This window comes from Polyodon spathula, chromosome 6 (genome assembly GCF_017654505.1).
Source record: "Polyodon spathula isolate WHYD16114869_AA chromosome 6, ASM1765450v1, whole genome shotgun sequence".
Taxonomy (NCBI): domain Eukaryota; kingdom Metazoa; phylum Chordata; class Actinopteri; order Acipenseriformes; family Polyodontidae; genus Polyodon; species Polyodon spathula.
Genome location: NC_054539.1, coordinates 22,347,005 through 22,370,747, shown reverse-complemented (window position 1 = coordinate 22,370,747; position 23,743 = coordinate 22,347,005). Strand labels below are relative to the sequence as shown.

General features: G+C 36.0%; 2 protein-coding genes across 8 annotated transcripts; both read left to right on the top strand.

Annotated features, from left to right (window-relative positions):
• Positions 1-653: 653 nt before the first annotated feature.
• On the top strand, positions 654-3,459 carry ccdc28a (coiled-coil domain containing 28A). Of its 7 annotated transcripts, none has more exons than XM_041252540.1 (6): positions 654-751; positions 1,330-1,540; positions 1,795-1,958; positions 2,078-2,232; positions 2,369-2,391; positions 2,817-3,459. In XM_041252540.1, exons 2-6 carry the CDS (start codon positions 1,383-1,385, stop codon positions 2,869-2,871), a joined length of 555 nt encoding a protein of 184 aa, XP_041108474.1. In that variant the 5' UTR covers positions 654-751; positions 1,330-1,382; the 3' UTR covers positions 2,872-3,459. The 7 variants fall into 7 exon arrangements, with proteins under 7 accessions (XP_041108474.1, XP_041108475.1, XP_041108480.1 ...); XM_041252541.1 differs by having other exon boundaries at positions 664-751; positions 1,356-1,540; XM_041252539.1 differs by having other exon boundaries at positions 673-751; positions 1,317-1,540.
• Positions 3,460-4,728: 1,269 nt separating this feature from the next.
• On the top strand, positions 4,729-23,316 carry LOC121317021 (epithelial cell-transforming sequence 2 oncogene-like). Its single transcript, XM_041252538.1, has 23 exons — positions 4,729-5,065; positions 6,220-6,456; positions 7,033-7,145; positions 7,476-7,638; positions 8,697-8,949; positions 10,362-10,498; positions 10,903-11,027; positions 11,266-11,404; positions 11,655-11,823; positions 12,440-12,568; positions 13,497-13,589; positions 14,282-14,464; positions 15,596-15,699; positions 15,788-15,913; positions 17,027-17,086; positions 17,357-17,571; positions 18,304-18,451; positions 19,336-19,409; positions 20,573-20,729; positions 21,213-21,278; positions 21,439-21,527; positions 21,954-22,126; positions 22,834-23,316. Exons 2-23 carry the CDS (start codon positions 6,232-6,234, stop codon positions 22,962-22,964), a joined length of 3,072 nt encoding a protein of 1,023 aa, XP_041108472.1. The 5' UTR covers positions 4,729-5,065; positions 6,220-6,231; the 3' UTR covers positions 22,965-23,316.
• The last annotated feature ends 427 nt before the right edge of the window (positions 23,317-23,743 follow it).

Here is a 23,743-nt window from a genome sequence, read left to right as displayed (position 1 = left end):
GTGTGGGGCAGCAAAACAGTAAGACATGTAACACGGAAACATAAAGGACAAACAAACAGGACAGTCAACAAGTCATTTTGCAACGCAGATGCCTGGGTCGTTACAATACTTTAACCATTATTTATTCATTTTATTTGTACAGTTTTGTAAAACATCACTGTAAATACATTTGTTTTACTCGATACATTTACAAAACTATTTTAATAAATGCAATGAATACAATATAGACTACTAGTTACAGTAAATAAATTACACGTGTTTATCACCAACGTAATGGAAAGAAAAGTACCGTACGTCATTTATTATTATAAGAAATAGATAATTCGAGCGAAGTTCTCCTCCACTGCTGAATAGTTTTTGTTGAGATCAGCAAGTAACTATTCACCTTTGCATTATAGTTTGCTGCTGTTCGTTTAAAAGACGCACGCATGATCGGCTTCAAGATCTGTGGAGCCAGCTTGCTGGTTCGGCGTGGTATGTCATCATGCAAATAACTGTAGAGCTGCATGAATCTGCTTGACACTTAACTCTTACGACTCTGCTTGTTTTATAGGTGTTTTGCTTAATATAAAAGCCCCAAGAGGTCTGTTTTGTCCCTCGCGGGTTTGCTGTTAATAGAATTTTGGGAGCTGTAGTTTTCCGTTTTCTGCTGAAATATGAGCGTCCTTGCTAAGGACTACAATCCCCACAACTCTATGTAAACTTAGACTGAAGGGAAAATACGGAAGTGGGATGTGAAGACAAAAAACAGGTAAATCCCTCGGTGTAAAAGGAAATACACTTTAAAAATAAACTATAATCTGTAAATAAACAGTTTAAGGCCTACCTTGCTCTAGCTAGAAGAATTCAATTAGGGCGCCGTTACGGTTGTTGGTGCTATTCCTACCGAAGTTAACTCGTCGAAACATTTTTTTGGTTGTGCTGTTTTTTCCTACGATACTAGTGAGTGTTTTGCCAAAGTGGTACATTGTTGTGCCTTAATGAATTAATTCATTTTTATTTTAAGAGGTTGTTGTAATGTACAGTGTATACATATATATCGTACTGTTATAATGCTATTAATGGGTACAATTAAAGAACAACTACAACCTGCCCATTTTCACTGGAGGAAAAATGCTGTAGTGATATTACATTACATGTGGGTAGATGTAGATGCAAATCAAATTATTGACCTTCAACGTACTTGAGTTTAATTGTATTTGCGCATTAATAAGATAAGCTGTTTGTTTGTGTCTCACTCTGAACGCAGCCAGAATGCTTTAACATTTTAGTTTGATTGTTGTCTTTCTTCATTCCTTTCGCTTGTTGTGTAATTGCTTGGTGTGTAAGCAAGTCAGTTGTGGCTTCGTTTCAAGGCAGGTGGGAGCTGTGCAATAACCAAAATGGAAGAGAAGAAGTTAAAAAGAAAAAGCCCCAAGACCTCCACCAGCCAGGCAGGTCCCACTGGCAATAGTAAGAAAAGTGCTATGCCTGCCAGCAGAAGCACTGCCTTCACCAATATGGGAGCACAAACATCAAGTCAAAAATCAAAATTGAAAAGGTACAGTATTCAATAATGTATGTTCTTTAGATTTCATCTGTGAACTTGTTAAATGTAAAAGTGTGTGGAAATGGTTCTCTTTGCTGTTCTATGGGGATACAAGCTACCATAAAAATTGTTCTAGTAAAGTGTTAACTGTGGTGTCTCCTACATTATTATAATGTTTATTATTATTATACAGTGTGTTATGTAGACAGGTATTCTTATGCAAATGGTCAGCAAGACATATTGGTGTTTTGTGTATTTATGTTTAGGGGCATGAGAGACAAAACAAGATCCCAGGGTGCAGCAGGAAAAAGCACCCAGTCTGCACCGATCCAGCACTCCTTTCTGACTGACGTGTCTGATGTTCAAGAGATGGAAAAGGGCTTGCTCAGTCTCCTCAACGACTTCCACTCTGGCAAACTCCAGGCCTTTGGTAAACAGAATGGACTTGGTTGTTTGACTTTTAACATGTCCAGCAATGTTGCAAATCAGTCCCAACATTATTACAACCTTACAGTATTCTTCAAACTATCCCCCCATCCCCCTCTACAGGTAATGAGTGTTCAATTGATCAGATGGAGCATGTGCGGGAGATGCAGGAGAAACTGGCTCGCTTGAACTTTGATCTATACGGGGAAGTCGAGGAATTGCCAGAGGACCAAAGAAAGGGGGCCAGTGACTCTAATCTGGACAAGCTGATGTCAAATGTGAGTTTCCTTGTCAGTCATAATCAGAACCCTGACATGTGTTGCTTGCACTTTTCTCTGAATGTGGTAATTTAAGCTGTGTGTTGTGCATTATATAACTTTGTCGTTACCTCCTGTTTTTTTTTTTCTTTTTCAGCTTGAGGAACTCAGTTCTTCAATGTATCCTTTGTAAATTGTGTGTTTCAGGTCCTGTATTGAATGCATAGGTGTGTGTTCAGTCAATTGGATGGATGTATTCTAAGGTATAAAGTTAGGTAAGGAAACCATTACACATTAAAAAGAACACACATTCTTCCTACATAAAATACTAACTTTTCTGTAACTATAGTAATGTTATTTAAAATTATAAATAAAATCACCAGGTCTAAATAAAGTTGCATTTAAACAACTTGACTGTTTAGTTAACTGATTAGAGGAATGATAAAGAGAATTCAGCCCTGGACTGGGCAGAATGAACCACAACTAATCAAGGGAAAGCGTTTGTCATGTGCAGTTATGATTTGTAAATGTTATCAGATTGTTTTGCATTTCCTCTGTGGTCTTTGTTTGTATTGGGTGCAATCCTTAACAGATTATTTTGTTAGACAAAAGTTAAACCTGGCTGATATTCAGGAAGTCCCCCGGACCTCCAGCATCTGAACATACAGACATGAACTTCATCCTGGTGGAAACACACCAGACTTCTCAGTAATCTTATCACATCAGCACTAACTGATCTGATTAAGAGCATGTGCAATACGACACACTTTGTCCAGAATTTCAGATTATGAAGTGGTAGCTGGATTACAAGTTTAAAAGTTATTGCTACTAGCTAAGTAAACTTGCTAAATACTACTGTGTGATTTAAAATGTAAACATATTTAAACCTGTACTGTATTTCATTTTATCATAATGCAATGAATTTATCAAAACTTTCAGTGGATTATTAATTTGTGTATCCATTACTGTAAAACAAGATATGTAGAAATACTAAAAAGAAACCTCACAAGATGGTAATAAAGACTTCTCATCAAAACATTTATGTAAGAATTTTACAAGGATGTTTCTTTTTAGTATTTTCTTTTTACTCTCTTTTGCTAAGTACCTGTGCAGTGTGCCTTTAACATGTCTGTTCTTAATTTATGCATATTGACTTCGGACAATCTTCTGATATTTATGTTTGAGTTCATCCAATACCCCTCCTATGGTAACTTGGAGTGCCAAGAATATTAAAGTGTGTACTGTGTAAACAAAGTCCCTTTTTGTTCTTGTTTTTTTTGTATTATTAAATTATATATATATATATATATTCTCCATATGGCTTTCTATGGCCGCAATATATTATCCTGCTTTACCTCTGCCTGACAGGCTATGCATGTGTTTCTAATTAATGCCCAATTTAACTTAATGTCAGCAGTTCTGAAAGAAACCAAGGTAAGTGTATGTTCTTTCACAGTTTAGCATTCTGTGTAAAGCAGATCTGATAAAACTCAAAAGTAGTTTTATCTATAGGGACCACTGTTTGAAATTTGCCTGCCACTTTTTAAAAATAATATTTTTATTTGGTGTTGAAAAAAAACAGCTGTAGAATATTTTTTAACATTGGCTTGTCAGGAAGCTTCTTGAATATGTCAAAACTGTATTTAAAGCATTGTGGTAAGTCACACCTTCAATGCTACTGACTTGACTTCCTGATATGAATGGCCTGGCATGTCCAGAATCGGGTTAAATGATGGTTCTGGAAAAACAGGAGAGAATAAGTATGTACTTACAGGTGGTTGTCTATATCTAAATAACTGCTGATACACTTTTGTTCTTCAGTGTTTAATTATAATGTGATAGCAATAATTTTACATTTACGTAAAACAAAAAGTTTCAGTAGAAGTCGATGGGGTTGAGTAAATGGAACTAAATTTAAATTAAGTCAAAAAATAAGTTGAGCTGAAAATGTCTTTTTTTTGGTGGTGTTGGGGGGGGGGGGGGGGGGTCAGTGTATCAACCAATTACCTACAAGCTTTTTAGAATACATCAAGGCTATTACCTTTCAATACATTATTAATCAAGTGGTTTTAAATATGTTTAAATGTTTAGATTAGTAGCAGAAGTCCAGTTTATTCAGGCTGCATTTGAACTCTAATCTCTAGCACCTGTTTTATTTGCATGTTTTGGATAGAATTACTACATACACAGACATCAGAAAAAAATGATATAGTTCTTCATTGTTCTTTTACACAAGACTACAACTGTTTCTAATATGTTATCTCACTACTGGTTAACTATGGTAAAAGGATTGATGTAAAACTGAAAGAAAATGGCCACGGTATGTAACGTTTCACTAATGTCACATTTATTATATCACACTTTAGAGCTATAATACTACTTTTATTTGTAAACTAATGTTACTCAGTTTTGGATAGAGAACACCATTATGTTCCTGTCCTGTTTCACTTTACGGCAATAACGTCGTGCTCTTAACCAAATTGCCCCAAACGAGTCAAAAAGCAGGCAGTGTATTAGATGCATTTATTATATTGTACTATAATGTTACAGCAACTTAACATGTAAATAAATAAATAACATGATCAAGAAATGCGTATTATGTTTGAGGTCTTATATACAACCTATCCGTGTGAATAATTTACACAAGCTAGTAATTGTCTTAGAGCCGTGCAGTAAGAATATCGGGTAGAACTACTGTAGCAATCAATACCTTCAGCTGAGTATTTCTTGGCAACACTAGCTAGCTGACCGGAGGTTGTTATTGTGTCCCTATGGAGACGTGATTTGAATGCTTAGTGAGGTCTATACTCAAAAGGAGGAGTAACTTTCGGAACACTGGAGGGTTTTCTTCAAGGTACATTCTTTCTCTTCGGTGTTCTTTTTTTCTTTCTTACATATCGAGAACGTTTATTAACGTAGCTTCCCAGTGCAACAGTGTACAGTTTTACATATTCGTTTACACACGAGTAACTTGATTTGATGCTTTTAAAAATGTGATTTACTTTGATCAAGTTAGTGTGCATTGTTTTTAATGTATTATTTACAGTAGCCTACATGGATACTGAAAATGTTAGAAAAAGCATTTTAGTTGTGCAACCGTAGATAAATAAAGCGTTCCCGTCGCGCTTCTGTGGTCATGTGACTAGTAAGTGTTCAATTCAAAGTGAATAGAGAAAAAACAGCAATGTTATTTTTAATATTTATTTATTTATTTATTTTATTGGTACTTAATCGTAATCTTTTAACTTTTCTTTTTTTTGGTTTGTTATTTATTATTTCTGGATGCTTTGCATTATATTGATCTGCGTGTGATTAAATACATAACCTTTACAGTTAAAATAAATAAAATATGGTTTAATTACTCCTATCTATCTATCTATCTATCTATCTATCTATCTATCTATCTATCTGTTATCGTAATTAAACCATAGATATGCGTGATAAGCACAGTTTAGACATAAACCATGACCTGATCCAAGGATCAACACACAAGAGCAACCCTCTGTTTAAAAAGACTGGCGGTAGAGGCATGAATTTAATACAGTATATTTATACGGTATAGCAACGTAGTCACGCTCTGCTTACATATTATAAAGAAGTATTAAATCAAATTAACTGATAGACCATTTTTTTTGGTCTTTCTACTTAAAGCGATACAGATCAGCACGCATGCGTGTATATGTATATTATGTTTTACATATGTAACTCAGATTATTTGAGTTTATAATATTATACTGAAAGCCCCAAGCCTAATTTTAAATACATTTTAACTTATTGGTTGTTTTAATGTATGTTAATAACGTTTGTTAATATAATTTTATGAGGAGAGGCGAAATTTGCCATGTAAAATTCTTTAGATACAAATAATAATAATAATAATAAATAAAAAATGAGGGACCTTTTGTGCCTACCTGTTACAGTGCATGTGATTCTCCATAGACACCTCTAGATATTTACTTTAGTTGTGTTTGTGTCTAAGTGGTAATTTGGCCTTTCATATTATGCTAGATTGTGAATTAAATGAAACCACTGGAAGCAGAATCAATGTCCAACTCCATGACAAAAACTAAAATGAGATCAAGTCCTCATAGTATCAAGCAATGGCAGCTGGAAAGCATTGGTGTCCAGCCTGGAGTGACCGAGATGGCATTAAATGAAGCTTTTTCAGGAAACCAAGCAAATATCACAATGGACACTCGATTCAGCACCTGGACTCCAATAACCAACAAATCCTGTAACCACCAGGTAATGGGCCGGCATGACTTTTTGTGCTCTCCGTGAGATTTAAATAAGGAGCATAGGATGCAGAGCAAGTATGCAGCTGACACATTTTAGCTAAGTGTCACAGTAGACATTCACTGGAAATGTACACTTCTGCCTGTAGAAATTCTGAAAATGAAAAAAAAAAAGATTTTTAAATTTCAGTCTTTGTTCATAACATACATAGCTCCAAGCTAATCGTTCCACAATACTTTCTTGGCATAATGTGTCATGTTGTGAGTGATTTTTAAACCAAGTGAGGCAGACCGGAGGGAGTTATCTCATTTTACTAAAATAATTGGTAAAGTAGATATGGTATTGTAAAATGTATAGCTCTGGGAACTGGCTGACATTTTAAATTATATTACACTGTTTTATCCAGTCGTATTATTTTATATGCATTATTACAGTACAGTGTGTTTAAGTAATTTTGCATCCATTCATTTGAAACAGTAAAGGTTTTTTGGAATAAATATAACTCTGGCATAATAAATCATTTGTACCGTAAAATACTGTTAATTTGGCTGTTGTTTTTTTTTGTTTGTTTGTTTTGTTTTACAGCTCTTTCAGGAAAGAATGAACCTAATTTGCCACTGGTTTGATCTGTGGACTGACCGCCAGCGAAAGCAGTTCCTTCATAATGTATTGATGAGATGCAGTAGATCACAGCTTAAGTAAGTAAATTGCCTTTGTATGAAATTTTTATCTACATTAGAAAAAATGTATTGTTGGCTGTACAAACCACAAAGGCATAGTCATCAAATGCTCCTTATTGTACTTAATGCGTTGTCTGTCAGTTAACGTACTGTAAGAGTACGTCATGATGGTTTCTGAGACTTTAAACAATTTGTAGTCATTGTATTAAGCAATACTTAAATACTGACTATTAGGGATGTGTAGAACAAAGGGTGTGAATTCATCCAAGGTATTTTGATTTTTCTTCCAGTTAAAATCAGATTTAAATTTGTGGTTATAACTTGCGTGTGCTTGGGTCTCTCATACAGGTTTACTAGGGACTGGTTCACAGAAGTCATTCCCGTTACCAAACTGGACTTCACTACAGTTCTGCCGCGCTTCATATCCCTGCATATCTTTTCTTTTCTCAACCCCAAAGAGCTGTGCATTGCTGCCCAAGTGAGCTGGCACTGGAAATTCGTAGCAGAACAGGTCAGTTGTTCAATACGTGGCAACACGTATCACCACCAATTGTTCAGTCAGGGTTATTTGGAAGTTGTGTTTGTTCATATGATTTACTCTGCTGTATTTCTTAGCATAAAGCACTAGCAGTAATGCATTCCCCTATAAAGTGTATTTAGTTACACTGATTCTAATGAATACCTCAAATCTGAGGCAACTGCATGATAACTGACTTTAGCAACATAACCATAAATGTCCGGAGACTCAGGTGTGGAATTCCATTTCAGGTGTTACCCAGTGTTCAGTGCCCTAATCTGTGCCAAGCAATGCATTACTTACTGCACAAACACTCTTGGTGTATTGTATTAAAGTGCTTTAAAGTTGAGTTTGACCAGTGGGATAAATCATTAAAACATTACACGGTTTTCCTACTGTCATATTAAAAATGTCACTGAATCTTACAAATGTCAAAGAAGCTTTGCAATGAATGTGTTTGCCAGCGTGTAATGGCCTGGATTTTTCACTTCCCCTTATTAAGTTGCGTTTTGTAGTTTAAAGGCATGCAATATGAAAATGAATGTCTTTTTAGAGTAAAAGAAAAATATAAAACAGTTATAATTACAGATAGTGCTATTATAGCAACCTATTGTAACCTTATTAATTTAAATAAGTTGTGCCTTTTCATTGCAGCCCATTATTCTTAACCTTGTACATTTAAATTCCATTTCCCTCCTATTTTTCTGTTTTACTCTTCCTCTTTCTGTTCATCAGTCTGTTAATAGTTGGGTAACAGTCAGTTAGATGTGTTTAGAAGGAAGTCAAATTATAGTGGGTGTGGGTCAGTTACAGTAGTTCTGTAACACCATCTGCTAATGTACTTTATTATTTTCTCAGGTAACTTCAAAATGAGTTTCCCTTCTATCCTGAACGCATTTTGTTGCAAAATCTGGTTTAAGGTGGAGAATGAGAATGTGCTGCATTTACATGCATTTATTGAGCCTTACTGTTTTCAAAAGAGACTGGCCGTTTTAGGGTAGAAAATCCTGATACGTTTAGACATACTTGCAAATGTTATTTTGTTTCCCAAGGACTGCCTGTGGATTCCAAAATGTGTGAAGCTTGGGTGGTTTGTGCCCTACACCCCAGCAGACAACGAGTACGGTGCTTGGAAGAGACACTACATAGCCTGTGCAGCTGACCTGGACTATCTGACACCCAGAGAGGCAGCAGAAGTCTACGGCACTCTGAATGAGCCGAAAGGAATTACAGAGGAGATGGAAGAAAGACAGACAGAGCGAGCAATAAGAATGAGAATTCGAGAGAGAGTTGCAGAACACAAAAGTTAGTGGTGCTTGCAGTGTTCCATTAGGCATGTCCCATGTCATATACTCATAGCAGTTATAAAAGTTATTGAGATTTCAAAAATTGGGAATGTACAAAAAATAAATACCCACCGTCATTGACTCACACATGTGTGGCAAACAGCAGGGTCGTGTCTAATCCTTGTTAGGAATGCAGTCTGATAAGCACAGTTTAGACATAAACCGTGACCTGATCCAAGGATCAACACACAAGCGCAACCCTCTGTTTAAAAAGACTGGCGGTAGAGGCATGAATTTAATACAGTATATTTATACGGTATAGCAACTTAGTCACGCTTTGCTTGCATATCATAAAGAAGTATTAAATCAAATTAAAGGATAGACCATTTTTTTGGTCTTTCTACTTAAAGCAATACAGATCAGCATTGTTGTATCAGTCATTACTTTCTGTTACATCCGTGTGTGGTTTGACATTTTTTTGTAGTTGTATAAAAAAAAAATACATATACTCTAGTATTAGCCAGGTCAGATTTCTCTAAGGATTTTTCTTGCCAAATCAGAGATTTGTTTTTTAGACATGTTTAATTAGCTTGCATGCATGCAGTTATGATAATTTAAAAGGTAGGTTTTTAACCTGATGTCTGGTTTTACCTTGACTAAATGTGTTGACGCCATGAAGGATATGCAACAGACTGTCTCAAAACAGCCATGAAAAATCATTAGCAAATCCGAATCTGCAGAAGATAATATAAAACTGTCCACCAAAGAAAACTCCAACGATAAAACTAGACACCTGGTTTGCAGGTGCTTTAGAAATATCTACTGGGCTGTACTGCTATTGTTAATTTACTTTCTAACCATGTTCACATTCTCCTTAATAGAGCTTTTCATGACTACTATCAAAGTTTCTGATTCAGTTCAGATTCACTTTTCACACGTATATCACAGACTGTAAAACTTAAAAGATAAAATGAACAAAACCTCTACATTAATAAAAAAAAATATATATATATATATATATATAAATGCTTCTTTTAAAAGCAATGTGGGACTATAATGGAAAAAAATACAAATCATACAAATTTGGCTGAACCCATGTTGTGAGTTCTACACAACCCTATGTGTTTGTTGTATCAGTCAGAGAGGTCAGAGTCTATCATAGGATGGACCTGAATTAAAATGCAGAACAGTTCACGATGAAAAAGGAGAGTCGCTGTGCACAGTTCATGTCCGTTACTAAAACCTGCCATGGTTGGATAACAAATTGGTGTATAATAGTAATAATAATAATAATAATAAAAAAACAGCTTATTAAACCACAGTCCCTCCATAGGTACTTCATGTTTGTTTGACTGTTCATGTTGTATTTACTCTTGCCCTGCCATTAGAACTTAGCTTTGCTGCGTGATTACGTTGCTGTTTACATTTCAGAGGCCTTGCTGAAATCACGACCGGCTTGGCTGAGCAACAGTTGGAACCCAGGGACGGTAAAGACTAGGTTACAAACAAACAAACCTCAGGCAAGCCTGGGCCAGCCTGCATTGACAGCAGCCCTGCTATTTATAAGGGTAACATTTCCTTGTTTTGATAGCTAACTACATTGACAGTACATTGATTTTTTTATGGCCTGGACAAACTAAGGATTCCATGCCACACACTGATCTCTGCACAGCTTCAGAGCTATTTCATTTTAAAGGGACTTTTCTAAGCAGTCCTTGTTAAAGAAGGAATACACTATTGTAAGGCTGTACCTCTTTTGCCAAATGTGTTCTCTTTGCTGGCTATTTGATTTCATATCTGAATGTAACAGATAAAGTACATAGCATTGAATCAGTTGCTCCCTGTTGTGTCTTTTTAAGCTGGCTGTTTTTGTATGTGCTGTATACACACCTATTTATTACAACAATATATAATCAAATGTTTCAATTAAAAGATACTCTTACTATCCATGCTATCTTGTTTTCTTGTTTAGGAGAACACCCTTTCACATGGCACCCTCTCCAAACATTTAGCAGAGGAAAACAAACCCTGTTCTTCTTATGACCCAGTTGTAGAGAAGAAACTGATGATCACATCCTTAAAATCACTGCCAAAAAGGTTAGCAGAGAGTGTGAGTGAATGAATGTTTATTTTACTGGTACAAATAAAAACTTTGACGTATTGGAAACCAAACACAAGTGACATTATTATTATTATTATTATTATTATTATTATTATGTCTGTTGTATTTTGTGACCACTGATGCATTGACTGGTCTATCTTGACAGAATCACATTGACCACCTGGAGAGAAATCTGTACTTTTTTACCTGGGTTTTTATTTCTTTATTTACTAGGAAGAATGCCTGCTGTGGCAGTTCCTACCCTGTGTTACCCCACAGACAACGCAACCATGTCCAGCGAGTGTACAGCAACCCATCCACTCAGTCTGCACCTTGTCTTATCTTGATATCGTCGAGGGTTCCAGCTTACGAGGTACAGTGTAAGAAAGCAATGCATTCAAAATACATAAGTATACTGGGTCATCTCTCTCTAACTTCCAGACTGATTTTCTATCAATAAGACTTGATGAATATCTATTAATCTATTCATTTATCTTCATCTGTCAGATATCTGTTTCCAATTTCTTCCGTCAAACCAGTTAAATATTATTGTTGTGGCTTCTTTTTAGTGTTCACCACTGTGTTATTAATATCTACTCTGAAAGTGTGTGCTTTAATTCAAGATGCTGTTAGACAGCTTGAAGGTTGGTGTGGTCCCTGTGGTCTATGATTACACCGGAATCACGCTGGAAAGCCTGCTGTTTTGCACTGAACAAGCCCTGCAAGGAGAGAAAGCTCAGAGCATTGGAATATTCACTGAAGGACACTCTGGAGAGATCTATCTCTCTAAAGGTGGGTGGGTCTTAGATTATTATTTGCCATAAAAATTCCAGCAAATAAGCTTCTGAAAAGACTCCTCAAGACTGATTGGGGCAAGCATGTTAGTGTTGATCAGGCTTTAATTCACTTTGTCTATGGGATTCAGTGCACAGCTCAGTAGCTTGATATATGTAACGGGAGGAGGTTGAGCTTAAGCAGCCACACCGTTAGCAAGCATCTGAACTATTATGCAAAATGCCTTTGTTATTATAGAGCTTTTAACCTCATTCATCTCACTGACAGGGGACAGAATCTGTAACAGCAAAGCATCATATTACACTGCACTTTACATGCTTCCCCCAGTCAGCCTGGAGGAGTCTCACCGGAATCAGTTTTAATACTGCCTTGCGTTAGCCAATACAGAAAACAACATATTCCAAACCGCTATAAACCCACACAAGGTCAAAATTTTACAAACCTAAAGTGACATACTATAAAATACAAAGAACATAGCTGAAGCATCGAACACCAGCATACCTTCTCAGTTTTTAGTGACCTCAAACATGATATTCAGTGGTCTCTGCCTTCAAATACTCTTTTGACTAACGAAGCATCCCTGATGTTATTTTTTTTTTTTGCTTTCCCTTAGACTGCAAGGTCAACACAAAGAGCGTTTTGAGTCCTGAAATCCGAGAATTCTGGGAGAAACTTGCTGGCTGTATGGTGTCCCATTCTGAAGGAGGCTGTTTGGATATCTTTATTCCACTCGCTGCATCAGGTATCGTCAAATTCATCTTGAACTATGATACAATAACAGCGAGAAAACAAAGTGCAACATATATACACACAAAGTAAAGCTTAACATAACATAAATGAGGTTCTACATGTATCAGTTCGTTTCCTGCAGCCGCAGCAGACAGCAAAGATTTCTCAGCAGTACAAGATCTATTGGTTTCTACCATGGTTTGATCCAGAAAAATGATTTCTGAAACAGTATAGCTAAGGTAAGACTGGTGGCAGGCCTGGAGCAAAACAGGAAAGCAGAATCTATTCTTCTGTAGTAATGCCTGTGAGTAGCATTTTCTGAGCAGAGTTAGATCAACATTTTTTAAAGGGTTAAACTTATTTGAAGATGTACATTTATTGATGATGGTCTTACGTAATATCAGAAGAAGCCTAAAGTAGCATAATCTTAGCAAAAACTCACTAACACCTCAGTGCTATAGCTGTATTATATACAGTATAGCTATGGCCTAACAGTTTGCATCTTCTAGAATTTTTGGATTGATAAAAATAAACTACAATAACATAATTTAGATATTTTATTTAACATAACGTAATCCAAGAAACTACAAAATTCTATCACAAAAGTCTACCAGAAGCCATAACATGTAAGCATTTCATGTAAGATTTAGAAATTTCACATTTTTCAATTTTTGTCAGTTTTTCTGTTTAGTATATGTAAAAGTACGAACTGGTATGCCATTTCAGTGTGCTATTGTAACATTATTCAGAAGGTTTCATTCAACTTTATGAAGCAAAATGAGTTATTTCTATAGGGTGATGCAAAACTTTTGACCATATCTGTATATACCTTACTTTTGAAGCAGGTAATCAAATTATGTTGTCATCAGTAAATGTTGACTTATTTAAAGTAGATCCCGAGTTTTCAATTCTGGAATTGCTCTTGTAATTGTATTGCTCAGAGGCAGGAATGGAGGTACTTTCCAAGATCTCAGCTTTAACTGGTTTGGATGTTAGCACACCCACAGGGATTGCAACCGGATCCTACCAGCACAGTGAGTACGAATTAGACTTCCCAAAGCAAATGACGATACATTGAAACTTGTGCATGTTTCATTAAAATGGTTAGATAATATGTAATTTTATTGAACTGTTTTATGGTGTTTGCAATCTGTCTTACACTTAACAGGGGTTTTCATCATGTTTATTTGATAGCAGTGTAAAATAACTGAAATTACACAACAGCAGAAGACTGCTTTCCCATTATTTTCTATGGAAGTCAGACATTACGTTATTACTCACTAACGGAAAAGATGATACTAATTAAGGACATCTGTTCTAAAGCCACTGCTTACTGATGAAATGCTTCACAGGGAGGCTCGAACCCTGCTCTCAAAAAGCTAACTCTTTCAGTAAACTACACTCCACAGTAAACCCATTATCCCTTAAATATATGTCCAGGAAGAAACTGTGAAATTATATTTCACTTTCCCATATTTAACTCGCCCCTAATTGGGGCACAGACAGTTGTCCAGCACGGTTTAGCACAAATATAATGCAGCATGTCATAAAACCATTTAAAATTGAGTTGCCATCACTGACTTATTCAAGTATTCCTTTATGCATCAACTCTTAGATTTAAACAGATTTAAACTAGAAAAGTGTTGTTTTTATTCAGAGATCTCAAATAATTTCTGCAATATGAAGTGTGTGAGGTATGTTTATATATTATTCATCATCCTCTTAGTTTGTAGCGAGTGGCTTGGAAAACCGGAAGCCAAGTTTCCGTGTGTCAAATATTTCATTGAATCGAAGCTGCTATCCTGGTGCAGGCTGGCGGATGTGCTGGAGGAAGCCTTGAAGACCGCCAGGAAACACATGAAACCTTATCTCCAGGAACTGCAGGAGGAAGTGTGTGGAAGAATCATCGGTAAGACTGCACAGCGGCTGGATAACACTAACCCAAACTTCTGAAACTAGGATATCCTAGGCAGTAATTAGGATAAAATATTACAAGACACCAGTTACTAGGTGACGCAGCACGGTAAATCATAATTCTTCACGTGAAGCCTGGGTTTGATTCCAGATCACGTCAAAGGTTAATTTAATTTGGTGGCCTCTACTTACTCAGTGGACATTAGTACACATCACAGAACCACCACTCTAACCTTGCTTTCACTGAAATAGTGACCAAATCAGTCTTATTATACTCATCTAAGTAGCACCTCTAAGAAATACGAAAATCCCCTTACCTGTCTGTGCGTGCCTATGGGAACAGTACACAATGTACAGAGATTCCCAGATACTAAGAGAATTACGATATCATGGCATTTTCTGAAGAGGTTGATTAATCGAGAATTCACCCACAGCAAAGTTTGCAATATAGAAACATGAGCACCAGAATTGCCCTCAGTTGAGATCCATGGGATGAAGAGGACAGGAATGTAATAACAAGGCTTCCAAACGTGGAGACTAGCCCTGGCAGCATTTTACCAACTGCCTGGGGAAGGAGAAGGCATTTTATACCCTCTTCCTGCCAGATAGTGATTAAGGCCAAAAGGAGCTAGTTCTTTTAAAGTGAGGATTAGCAAAAATATGGTAGGAAATTTTACTATTTTCCATCAAATAAATACTGATTGCAAATAAGCTGAAGATACCAATACAATATTTATGATATGTGTCATTTCTGATGAATTTCCTGAGTTAAATCATAGCTGACAGATGTTTAAAAGCATTCATGTCCAATTGTATTTTTCATCCTTGGATGTTAACCAGTTGTCTCTCACTAAAGCTACAGTATACTGTATCCACCCCTGTAGCAGAGTGGCTGCTGGTTGTGAACAGGTGCAGATGTGATGCAGTGCAGGAATAATCACAGACGGACAATTGTAATCCAGTTTGGAAAAGGGTTATTTTATTTTTGTAAATCCCGGTCTGGTGACCAAACAATAGGCTCTGGCTATACACATCAATGCGTAAAGCATGGAGAACAAATGTGTACAGTATGGAGACCCCAGTAATGTAACAGTAATGACATTTTAACTATGTTCTTTGCACACAGGGCAGTTTATGTTTGATTCCATGGGCTTGGCAGAGGTGCAGACAAAGCAGGATACTGCTCAAGCTCTAATTGCAGGCCTGGTGGCCCTGACAAGAGAAGGAGGTGTAAGTGCTACCATCAGAATATTCCTGGCATGATCTAATCATTTACATTTGACTGGAAGAGCAGTTTAACAGCCAGCTTCCTTTTTAGGGGAGTTCTTTGGAATTTCTGTCTAACTTCCTGATGGGAAGATGTAAAAGCATCGATGGGAATAATTCAGGTGAAGCATTTCTGACTGAATGTGAGCCAGCAGTGACTCTCAGTGGATATATGAAGGTAAGCATGTGTCACTCACCTGCTGAATAAGGTATGCAAAGCTAACTGCAACAACAAATACCTTACAGTCTGAACACTTCCAGAATAGGTTATTTGCAGGTACCTGTATCAGTGCTGGGGTAGTAAAACAGCTTTTCATATAATACGTGCATGTGTGAAAAACACTATTTAAAAATGGCCTATAGGAGCTTATCATGGACTTGCAAACATCCATGGTATTGAAGGGTAATGGCATTGCTTTATCTTGTTCTTTGGTAACAGTGGAACTACCGAGTCAACAAAGGAATTACTTGAACTATTAAACTTTTTTAAGTTATTTATTTATTTACCTAACTCTGAAATAATTGCTGTACTCCACTGAACAGGTTTTTTGTCCATCTTAAGCGTCCGATCTGTAAGAGGTGGTGCTAGAGGAGGTGTGTTTAATTAGTGTCATCTCTCAGCAGTGCTTTATTTGTTCCGTAATAACAGAATGGCTTACCTCCATAAAAAACAATGGTAGAGCAGTATTTAAAAAAAAAAAAAAAAAAAACAAGAACAAAAAAAAAACAGGATGCATTAATGTGAATAAACACAAAAAGAGTGTAGAACTGGAAAATGACCTGGAGTTACTGTAGAGGTTGAGCAGTTACTGGAACATGATGAAGGTGCTGGGGAAGTCTGTGGTAAACAACTGCCCAAGAACGAACACAGATGGCCTCGTTGATGTTTACGTGAGCACAGAAAATCACAATGAGTTTAATCTAAACAATATACATGTTAGAGCCAAGTGCCATCTGCGTGGTGTTCTGTGAATAGTACTCAGAGTCTACAGTCTCATTTGTAACCTTCACAGGAAATGTAGTGGATGATTGGGGTCTACTTGAGACACCTATTCAGTCTAGGATTGAAATTAGTTTTCTTTTTCATGTAATTATCACCAACACCAGTGTTTTCAAGGTTAGAATATCCAAACAATTATCTGTCAGATATTTTTTCTTGAAACACTAGGCATCCTGTTTTTAATAATTTCTCCCGTGCCATAAAGCACCATAGAGCACTAGCTGTTAAAGCACCAAATATGATGTTCCTATTTTAGGTATGAAAAGGCAGGCATGTTTCTTATATCCGCAGGATGATGAACTGCTAAGAACTGACGGAAAAAAAATTCAAAATGAAGAATTGGCTCATCTGGTGAGTTAAAAAAAAAAAAAGTTGCATTTGATCAAAAACTTGATCAAAAAGACCTTGCAAGGAATTTGCTAATATTGTAAACATGTGTGAAGACAACATTCAGAAATCAACTGGATGTGACTTGCTCCTTAGCCACACATTTGAGTAATAACAGTGCAGTTACTTCTTACTTGTAGTGAAGTGGAACCAAACATCATCTAAGGATTACAGAATTTTTTTATATTATTGTTATACTACTGTTTAGATAATCTGTTTGCTGTGATTCTACAGAATCTGAAGCTTCAGAGGGATTCGGCAGACAAGCGCACCATGTTTGCCAGAGAGGTTCTCCAGAGTGAAAAGAATTATGTGCAGTTGCTGGAGATTACCAGAGACGTATATGTCACACCACTGAAAGCAGCTCTTTCGTCAAATCGTGCCATTGTGAGTGCAGCTAATGTTCTGCTCATCTTCTCTGATGTCTTGGATATCCTCGAGTTGAACAGGTATATGTTTCAGAAAAGATTGCTGCTAAATGTATTTATACAACTAACACCCACAGCCCAGACTGGTATGAGATCCAATATTAATTATCTCTTCAGCAACTGTCTTAAGGATGTACTAGTTTATACCTTCATGTTATACAGCTGCAGAATTGCAAAATGGGCCTAAATAATTTTAGCTGAGAGGGTACCTGTAAAAAGTTGGTGTGCTACCACCAAACTTGTGTAGTATAGTTTAAAAAGCACATTAATATTGCAGATTACGATAAATGTACACTTTCCACCTGATCGTAGCAATGTCTGTCAAGCATCATGTCATATACTGTACAATCTTGGCAAACATAGTTTTGGCTCTTAAAGAAGTGAATATTTTCTTGCCTTTTATTAGCATTAGGAGAATTTGCATTGTCGGGCATCATCAGTATGTGTGTTAAAATGTAGCAATTCTATAGAACCGGCTTTCCATCACTGAACCCCAAACCTTTCTGAACAGCATGTAGTACGTTTCCTACTGATAATTTAATTGATGTTGTTTTTTAAATAATGCATACAAACTTTTACTGTGCTGATCATACAAGACATCACTAAAAAATATTATTATATAAACATATAGAGTAGATACGTTTTGGAATGAATGAAAAAACTTCATGCATTTGAGATGTAATTGATTACATTTGTATCAGTTATCCACTACCAGTCAGATCCTGTATTAAGCTCAGAGAAATGTTTCACCAGGCAATTTCTGGAGGAGCTGAAAGAAAGGCTGCAAGAGTGGGGCCCTTCTCAGTGTCTTGGGGATGTGTTCATCAAATTCAGTACCAGGTTGAACACCTACACAAACTTCTTTAACAACTACTCTGTCATCTTAAAAACTATTGATAAGGTTGGTTTTCAGCAAGCAGCAGTAAACATGGGAAGTTGTTTCCCAGTTTTATTCATGTTACAAATGTAAGAGAGAGGGAGTTCATGTTTTGTTTTGGAAGAAATGTTGTTTTGTGTTTGTTGTTGGATTTAGTTATTTTGCATGCATGAGACAACACTTATTGCTAAACGTTAATCTCCAGCAATTGAGCATTTGAATTGATAATGTGGGACTTTTTGTAAGTATCTATTTTTTTAATTGGCAGTACCTGTAATCTTGCATATTACTCACATGCCAAGCAAGGGTGTTGGTTTACAGAAAATAACAGACATGCAAAGGAAAATAGTTTAACAATACCATAACTTTAATAGAATGTATAATTGTACCAGAATAGATTATAAAACAATAATAATAATAAACATAATAATAATAATAATAATAATAATAAAACCAAAGAAGCCTATGTATTGGTTATTCCATGACAAACCACAGTGAAAGAAAAAACAGCCACATTTAAGACTCCATTGACAGAAAAGCCAACATGGACCAGACCTTTCATTTGCAAGAAAAACAAACCAAGTTGGCTAAAATGCTCATAAATACCTGAAAACACATGCTTTGTTTTTTAACTATAAAACAGTTGTGTAGGACCTCAATGTATGAAATAAAAACAAACCATGTTTTTGTTATTTCTTAGAACTGACAACCAGGACCAGTATGTCAGGAAAGTATCTGATGTACAGCCTATACAAATGTGGTGGTTGTCAGTTGTTGCTTAAATGTCAAAATTACCACATATTATATATGGGACTGCATTTGTGTCACGCAGTTTTTCTTGGTTAAATGTGCACAATTTACTTACAGGACCTCATCTGCAAAATATATTTATTACACTTTTTTTTCAGTGCAGAGAAACGATTCCAGCTTTCCGGGCCTTCCTGAAAAGGCACGACAGAACAGTCGTCACTAAAATGATGTGGTAAGTACAGGCTTATTCATTGTACCCCTTAGACACGGTCAGCATGAAAATCGCTCTATTGTCCTGATGCTTAGTTGCAATGAACTGTGGTCAGCAAAAACATACATACAAGCCTGTACCGGCTTGAAAAATCAGTTAAAAGGGTTTGAAATAATAAGATAACACTAACTTCAAAAGATCATTCATTATAAGGTTTTACGAGTGCCAGTGGGGTCTCTTTCATTAAATAAAGAGTGGAGCATCTACATGCCGTTTAACTCAAAATTATTCCACTGGTGTTTGCCTCATTAAATTCAAAATCAAAAAAGGCTTTATTGGCATGACAAAATTAAAATTAAGTATTACCAAAGCACTTACACGACGAACATCAACAAAGACAAAATACGTACAGAACTGGAACCCCCCACCCCCACCCTTCCCTCTAAATTTGTGTGCCCTCCAGTTTCTATGGCCAGGCTGTGGTCACTGAGTATTTGGTTAGTGTTTGTTTTTGTTTCAAGTTTTTTGTCTTGACCAAGTATTCTGCCAGTTCAGTTTCTAAGTAGAACAAAAATAAAACAGCTGACAGAGGTCTGCAGTAGAGCAAGTTTTAGGGCAGCATTGTTAAGAGCTTTTAAAATCATAACAGTACTGACATCAATATCCTGTTACCAGTGTTTCATTGAAATAATAGCTACAGAAGTTACTATCAGGTTGCAAATAGATCTTGGCTGTAACCCCAAAGCAACACTAACTCAACTACAGTATTTGATATCATTCATGACTTATCTAAATACTAAAAACTACTAATCATTTTAACATAAAGAATATTGATCAAGATCAACACTAAGCTGCAATCAGCTGTTGGCTGGTTTCACCGACTCCAATTAGCACTAAGCTTGGAACTCCAATTAGCACTAATCTGTTGGTAAGGCGTCCAAAATCATTGCTAATTGGGGTCTGTACAACCAGATATAAAATTACAAACCAGCTACAAACAAAGGCACAGTTTGGAGTCCTTTCCTTAAAGTAATCTTTTCTTGATGCCAGTTTTGTAAAACGATAAGCAAAGACTACACCTGGCTCAATTTGATTAAGAAATTAGAACATCAGCTCTAATGGGCCAACTATTTGGAGAACACTGCCATACACGTCTCTACATGCAGTTTGTGTTTTATGTTTAGCCTCCAGGAGCTGTTGCTGTTCCCTTCAAAACGGTTTGAAGAGTATGTCTCTCTCCTGTATGGTTTGCGACTTCACACTGCGCCTGAGCACACTGACCGGGCTAACCTCACCACTGCAGTTGAGAAAATGAAACACTACAGGGATTTCATTCGGCAGGTACTTTGTCTTCGGACCTCAGTGTAGGGAGAGGTGGGACTGGTGCTGTCATCAGTTCAACACACATCTTTTCCTGTTTCCTGGTTCATAAACTTAATAAGTGCAGGATATAGAATGTTCCATTGTTTACTCAGTCCCCTGTGAGAATGATGATCCCCATCCCAGTGCATCTGAGGAACAGGTACTCACTAATCACGAATCTGTGTCAAGGGATGTCGAATACAGTGAACTGGCAATGTATCAGTTCAATGCAATGTATCAGTGTGGTGCTTTAGGACACGATGGAAGCAGTTTTAATATTATTTTATTTATAGTGAATATATTGGGACTATAATGCCATTGTCCACACCTGATCTGTACTGGGAAGAGTTTGTCCCAAGCTGGAGAATGTGTAAGACCTACATCAGAATCACATCAAAATATATGTCTGGCTTCCCAGACCCCAATTAGTGCTAATCTTGTAAAAGTAATTTCTTTCTACAGTTAAAGCAGAATATGGACTGTGATCCCAAGATGCTGGAGGCTCAACGGTCTATTCAGGGTTGTCCTGTAAGTAATTTGGTATATTTAGTTTTATTTACAGTGCAAGTCTGAATATCTAACACTAAATAATGATATATTTAAATAACCCAACCATTGTATGTTCTTAATCAGCCTCATTTTTTATTTTTTTTATTTAAATGACTAAGCTGATTTATGTGATTTACAGAACCTGATGGAAGCAAATAGATATCTGATTCAGGTGCAAGATGTGGCTCAACTAAGCTGTCCTGATGTGGAGATCAACGCTTCCCTCAGGTAATTTCAACAGAATCACATACAAGATTAAGATCATTTACAAGCAGTTGCAAAAATACCTATGAACTTCCTTAGACCTCTGTGTTGGTGAGGAAATACAAAAACATATCCAAAAGCAAAATTTGGGTAAACTGTATGTCTGCACACCCCACCCCCTCTACCCACAAATAAACTTTATATTATAAACTATATTTTGTGCCAAATCTGAAAGATATCAGAGGTGTTTGTTTTTCTACCAAGCTAAATAAAGAGAGATCATTTGAAATAGTCTGATTCTAACCAATTGATGACATACTCAAGTTTACTGTATCGTGTGAAGTCCCTCCTGTATAAGAGTCTGATGGCTTTCTGAAATAAAACATTTCCTCAGTTAGCCTGACAATTGCTCCAAGCGCCAAATCAAATAATTATTTTTTGTTTTTTCAGGATCTATGTCCATGTTAGTGATCTCACCCTATTCCTCTTCAATGATGCAGTGGTTATCACCTCGAGAAGTGTCTCTCATGTGCCCTTTAAACATACTTGCAAGACAACTCACCGCTTCTTAGCATCAGTGGCCCTTCACAGTCTTTTCATAGAGGACATTCCAGACACAAAATGTAAGTCTGCATTCTGCAATCATGTAAGGTATAATTACATTTACAATTATTAATCATGAAACCAATGAAAATCCTTGAGTTAATGGATAATGGCTTTAATCTGGCCCACTCTTCATTCTCCTTGCGTGGCCAGAGACCTGATGCAGTCCAGTTTTCCAGAGAATTACATTTTTTAACAAGCTGCATTTCACTGTTGGTGCTTTGCAAACTTATTTGACATGTTTACAACCCATTAGTGTGAAATCTTGATAGATGTTTAAAATTCTTCTATTTGTGATTTAACTGTCTTTTGAACCCCTGATAATGATCTCAGATTTTGATCTGCATAGCAATATCTAATTTTCATACAAATTGATAGACAATTCACTTTAACAGTAAATCTTATGATCTTCCAGCTGTTTACCAACTGTACTGTACTTCATTTACATCCTCCCCCTGGTGTGTTTATAGTGACTGTCTTACTCAAGACATACAGTAGGGATGTCAGTGTACTTGTACTGAAAAGCTTAGACTTCTGAAATCTGTTGGTTATATTTATAGTAATTTAATTAAGAGAATGTTGCATCTCTTCTCAACATTTCTAAACGTAGTGTGTGAACAGTAAGATATTTACGGATGCGATCGTCTTTTAGTATCCCACCAGTTCTTTAGCATACAAATAATCTATTTGGAAATATTGTTTTTTTTTTTTTTTTTTACCTTAACAGACATAAAGAATGCATTTGTTCTTCAAGGGCCAAAACGTCAGTGGATCTGTGTTACAGAAAGGGAAGAACACAAATGTATCTTCTTGTCGGTACTACAAAGTGCAATCAATGCTGCAATTGGTGTAAAATAAGATACTTCTTTAGGCAGCACAGGAACTGGAAATAGTTTGCTCAGATTTGAATGAATCCTTGAATCACAAGTTTATGTAAAACTGAAATGTACGCCATACACAATTTTTAATGAATGTTTTATTTATGCAGGTGATTTTTTTTTTTATTTTACTTGTGTAAATAATTTCTGTAATTCAGCTGGGAATTCCTGTATGTGACTGAATTCTGTAGAATTATGTTTATGGCTTATTTCATAGGAACTTGACTGAAAATTGCAATAAGATTATTTGTTTTACAATGTGATTTTATTATGGCTATGATAGTGTGTATTTGTTACATGTAAGTGGGGGGAGCTATTTTTGTTTAAATTGTTCAAACTTTTTTTATTTATATATATATACTTATATAATATATATATATATATATATATATATATATATATATATATATAATATAATTATATTATATAATATATACACATTATGTATGTATGATAACTATTTTTATTGAAGCCCAGAATATTGTAGAAATGTACCGCCACCTACTGGATAAAAAAAGTTTAGTTTTATGAGTGGAACAAGCAAATGCAAATACTGACAATTGAAAAAATGATAGGATGAGAAGAACATTTTTTTTATTCAATATAAAAAAGTACCTTTTTAAAATGTTTATTTTTTATTTATTTTTTTTTTACAAGGTTGCTTGGAACAATCCAAGTAATCTGGATAACCATAAAACGTCAATTTTATTCTGGTAAAAAACTTCTAGGTCAAAGCAACTTACTGGCTGCATAGCATGT

Excerpts from the sequence above, each read along its gene's own strand:
- ccdc28a (XM_041252540.1), top strand. The coding sequence starts at position 1,383 with ATGGAAGAGAAGAAGTTAAAAAGAAAAAGCCCCAAGACCTCCACCAGC. Across the intron at positions 1,541-1,794 it reads CAAAAATCAAAATTGAAAAG|GGGCATGAGAGACAAAACAA; the intron begins GTACAGTATTCA and ends ATTTATGTTTAG. Across the intron at positions 2,233-2,368 it reads TGGACAAGCTGATGTCAAAT|CTTGAGGAACTCAGTTCTTC; the intron begins GTGAGTTTCCTT and ends TTTCTTTTTCAG.
- LOC121317021 (XM_041252538.1), top strand. The coding sequence starts at position 6,232 with ATGAAACCACTGGAAGCAGAATCAATGTCCAACTCCATGACAAAAACT. Across the intron at positions 17,572-18,303 it reads GATATCCTCGAGTTGAACAG|GCAATTTCTGGAGGAGCTGA; the intron begins GTATATGTTTCA and ends ATGTTTCACCAG. Across the intron at positions 21,279-21,438 it reads GGTCTATTCAGGGTTGTCCT|AACCTGATGGAAGCAAATAG; the intron begins GTAAGTAATTTG and ends TGTGATTTACAG.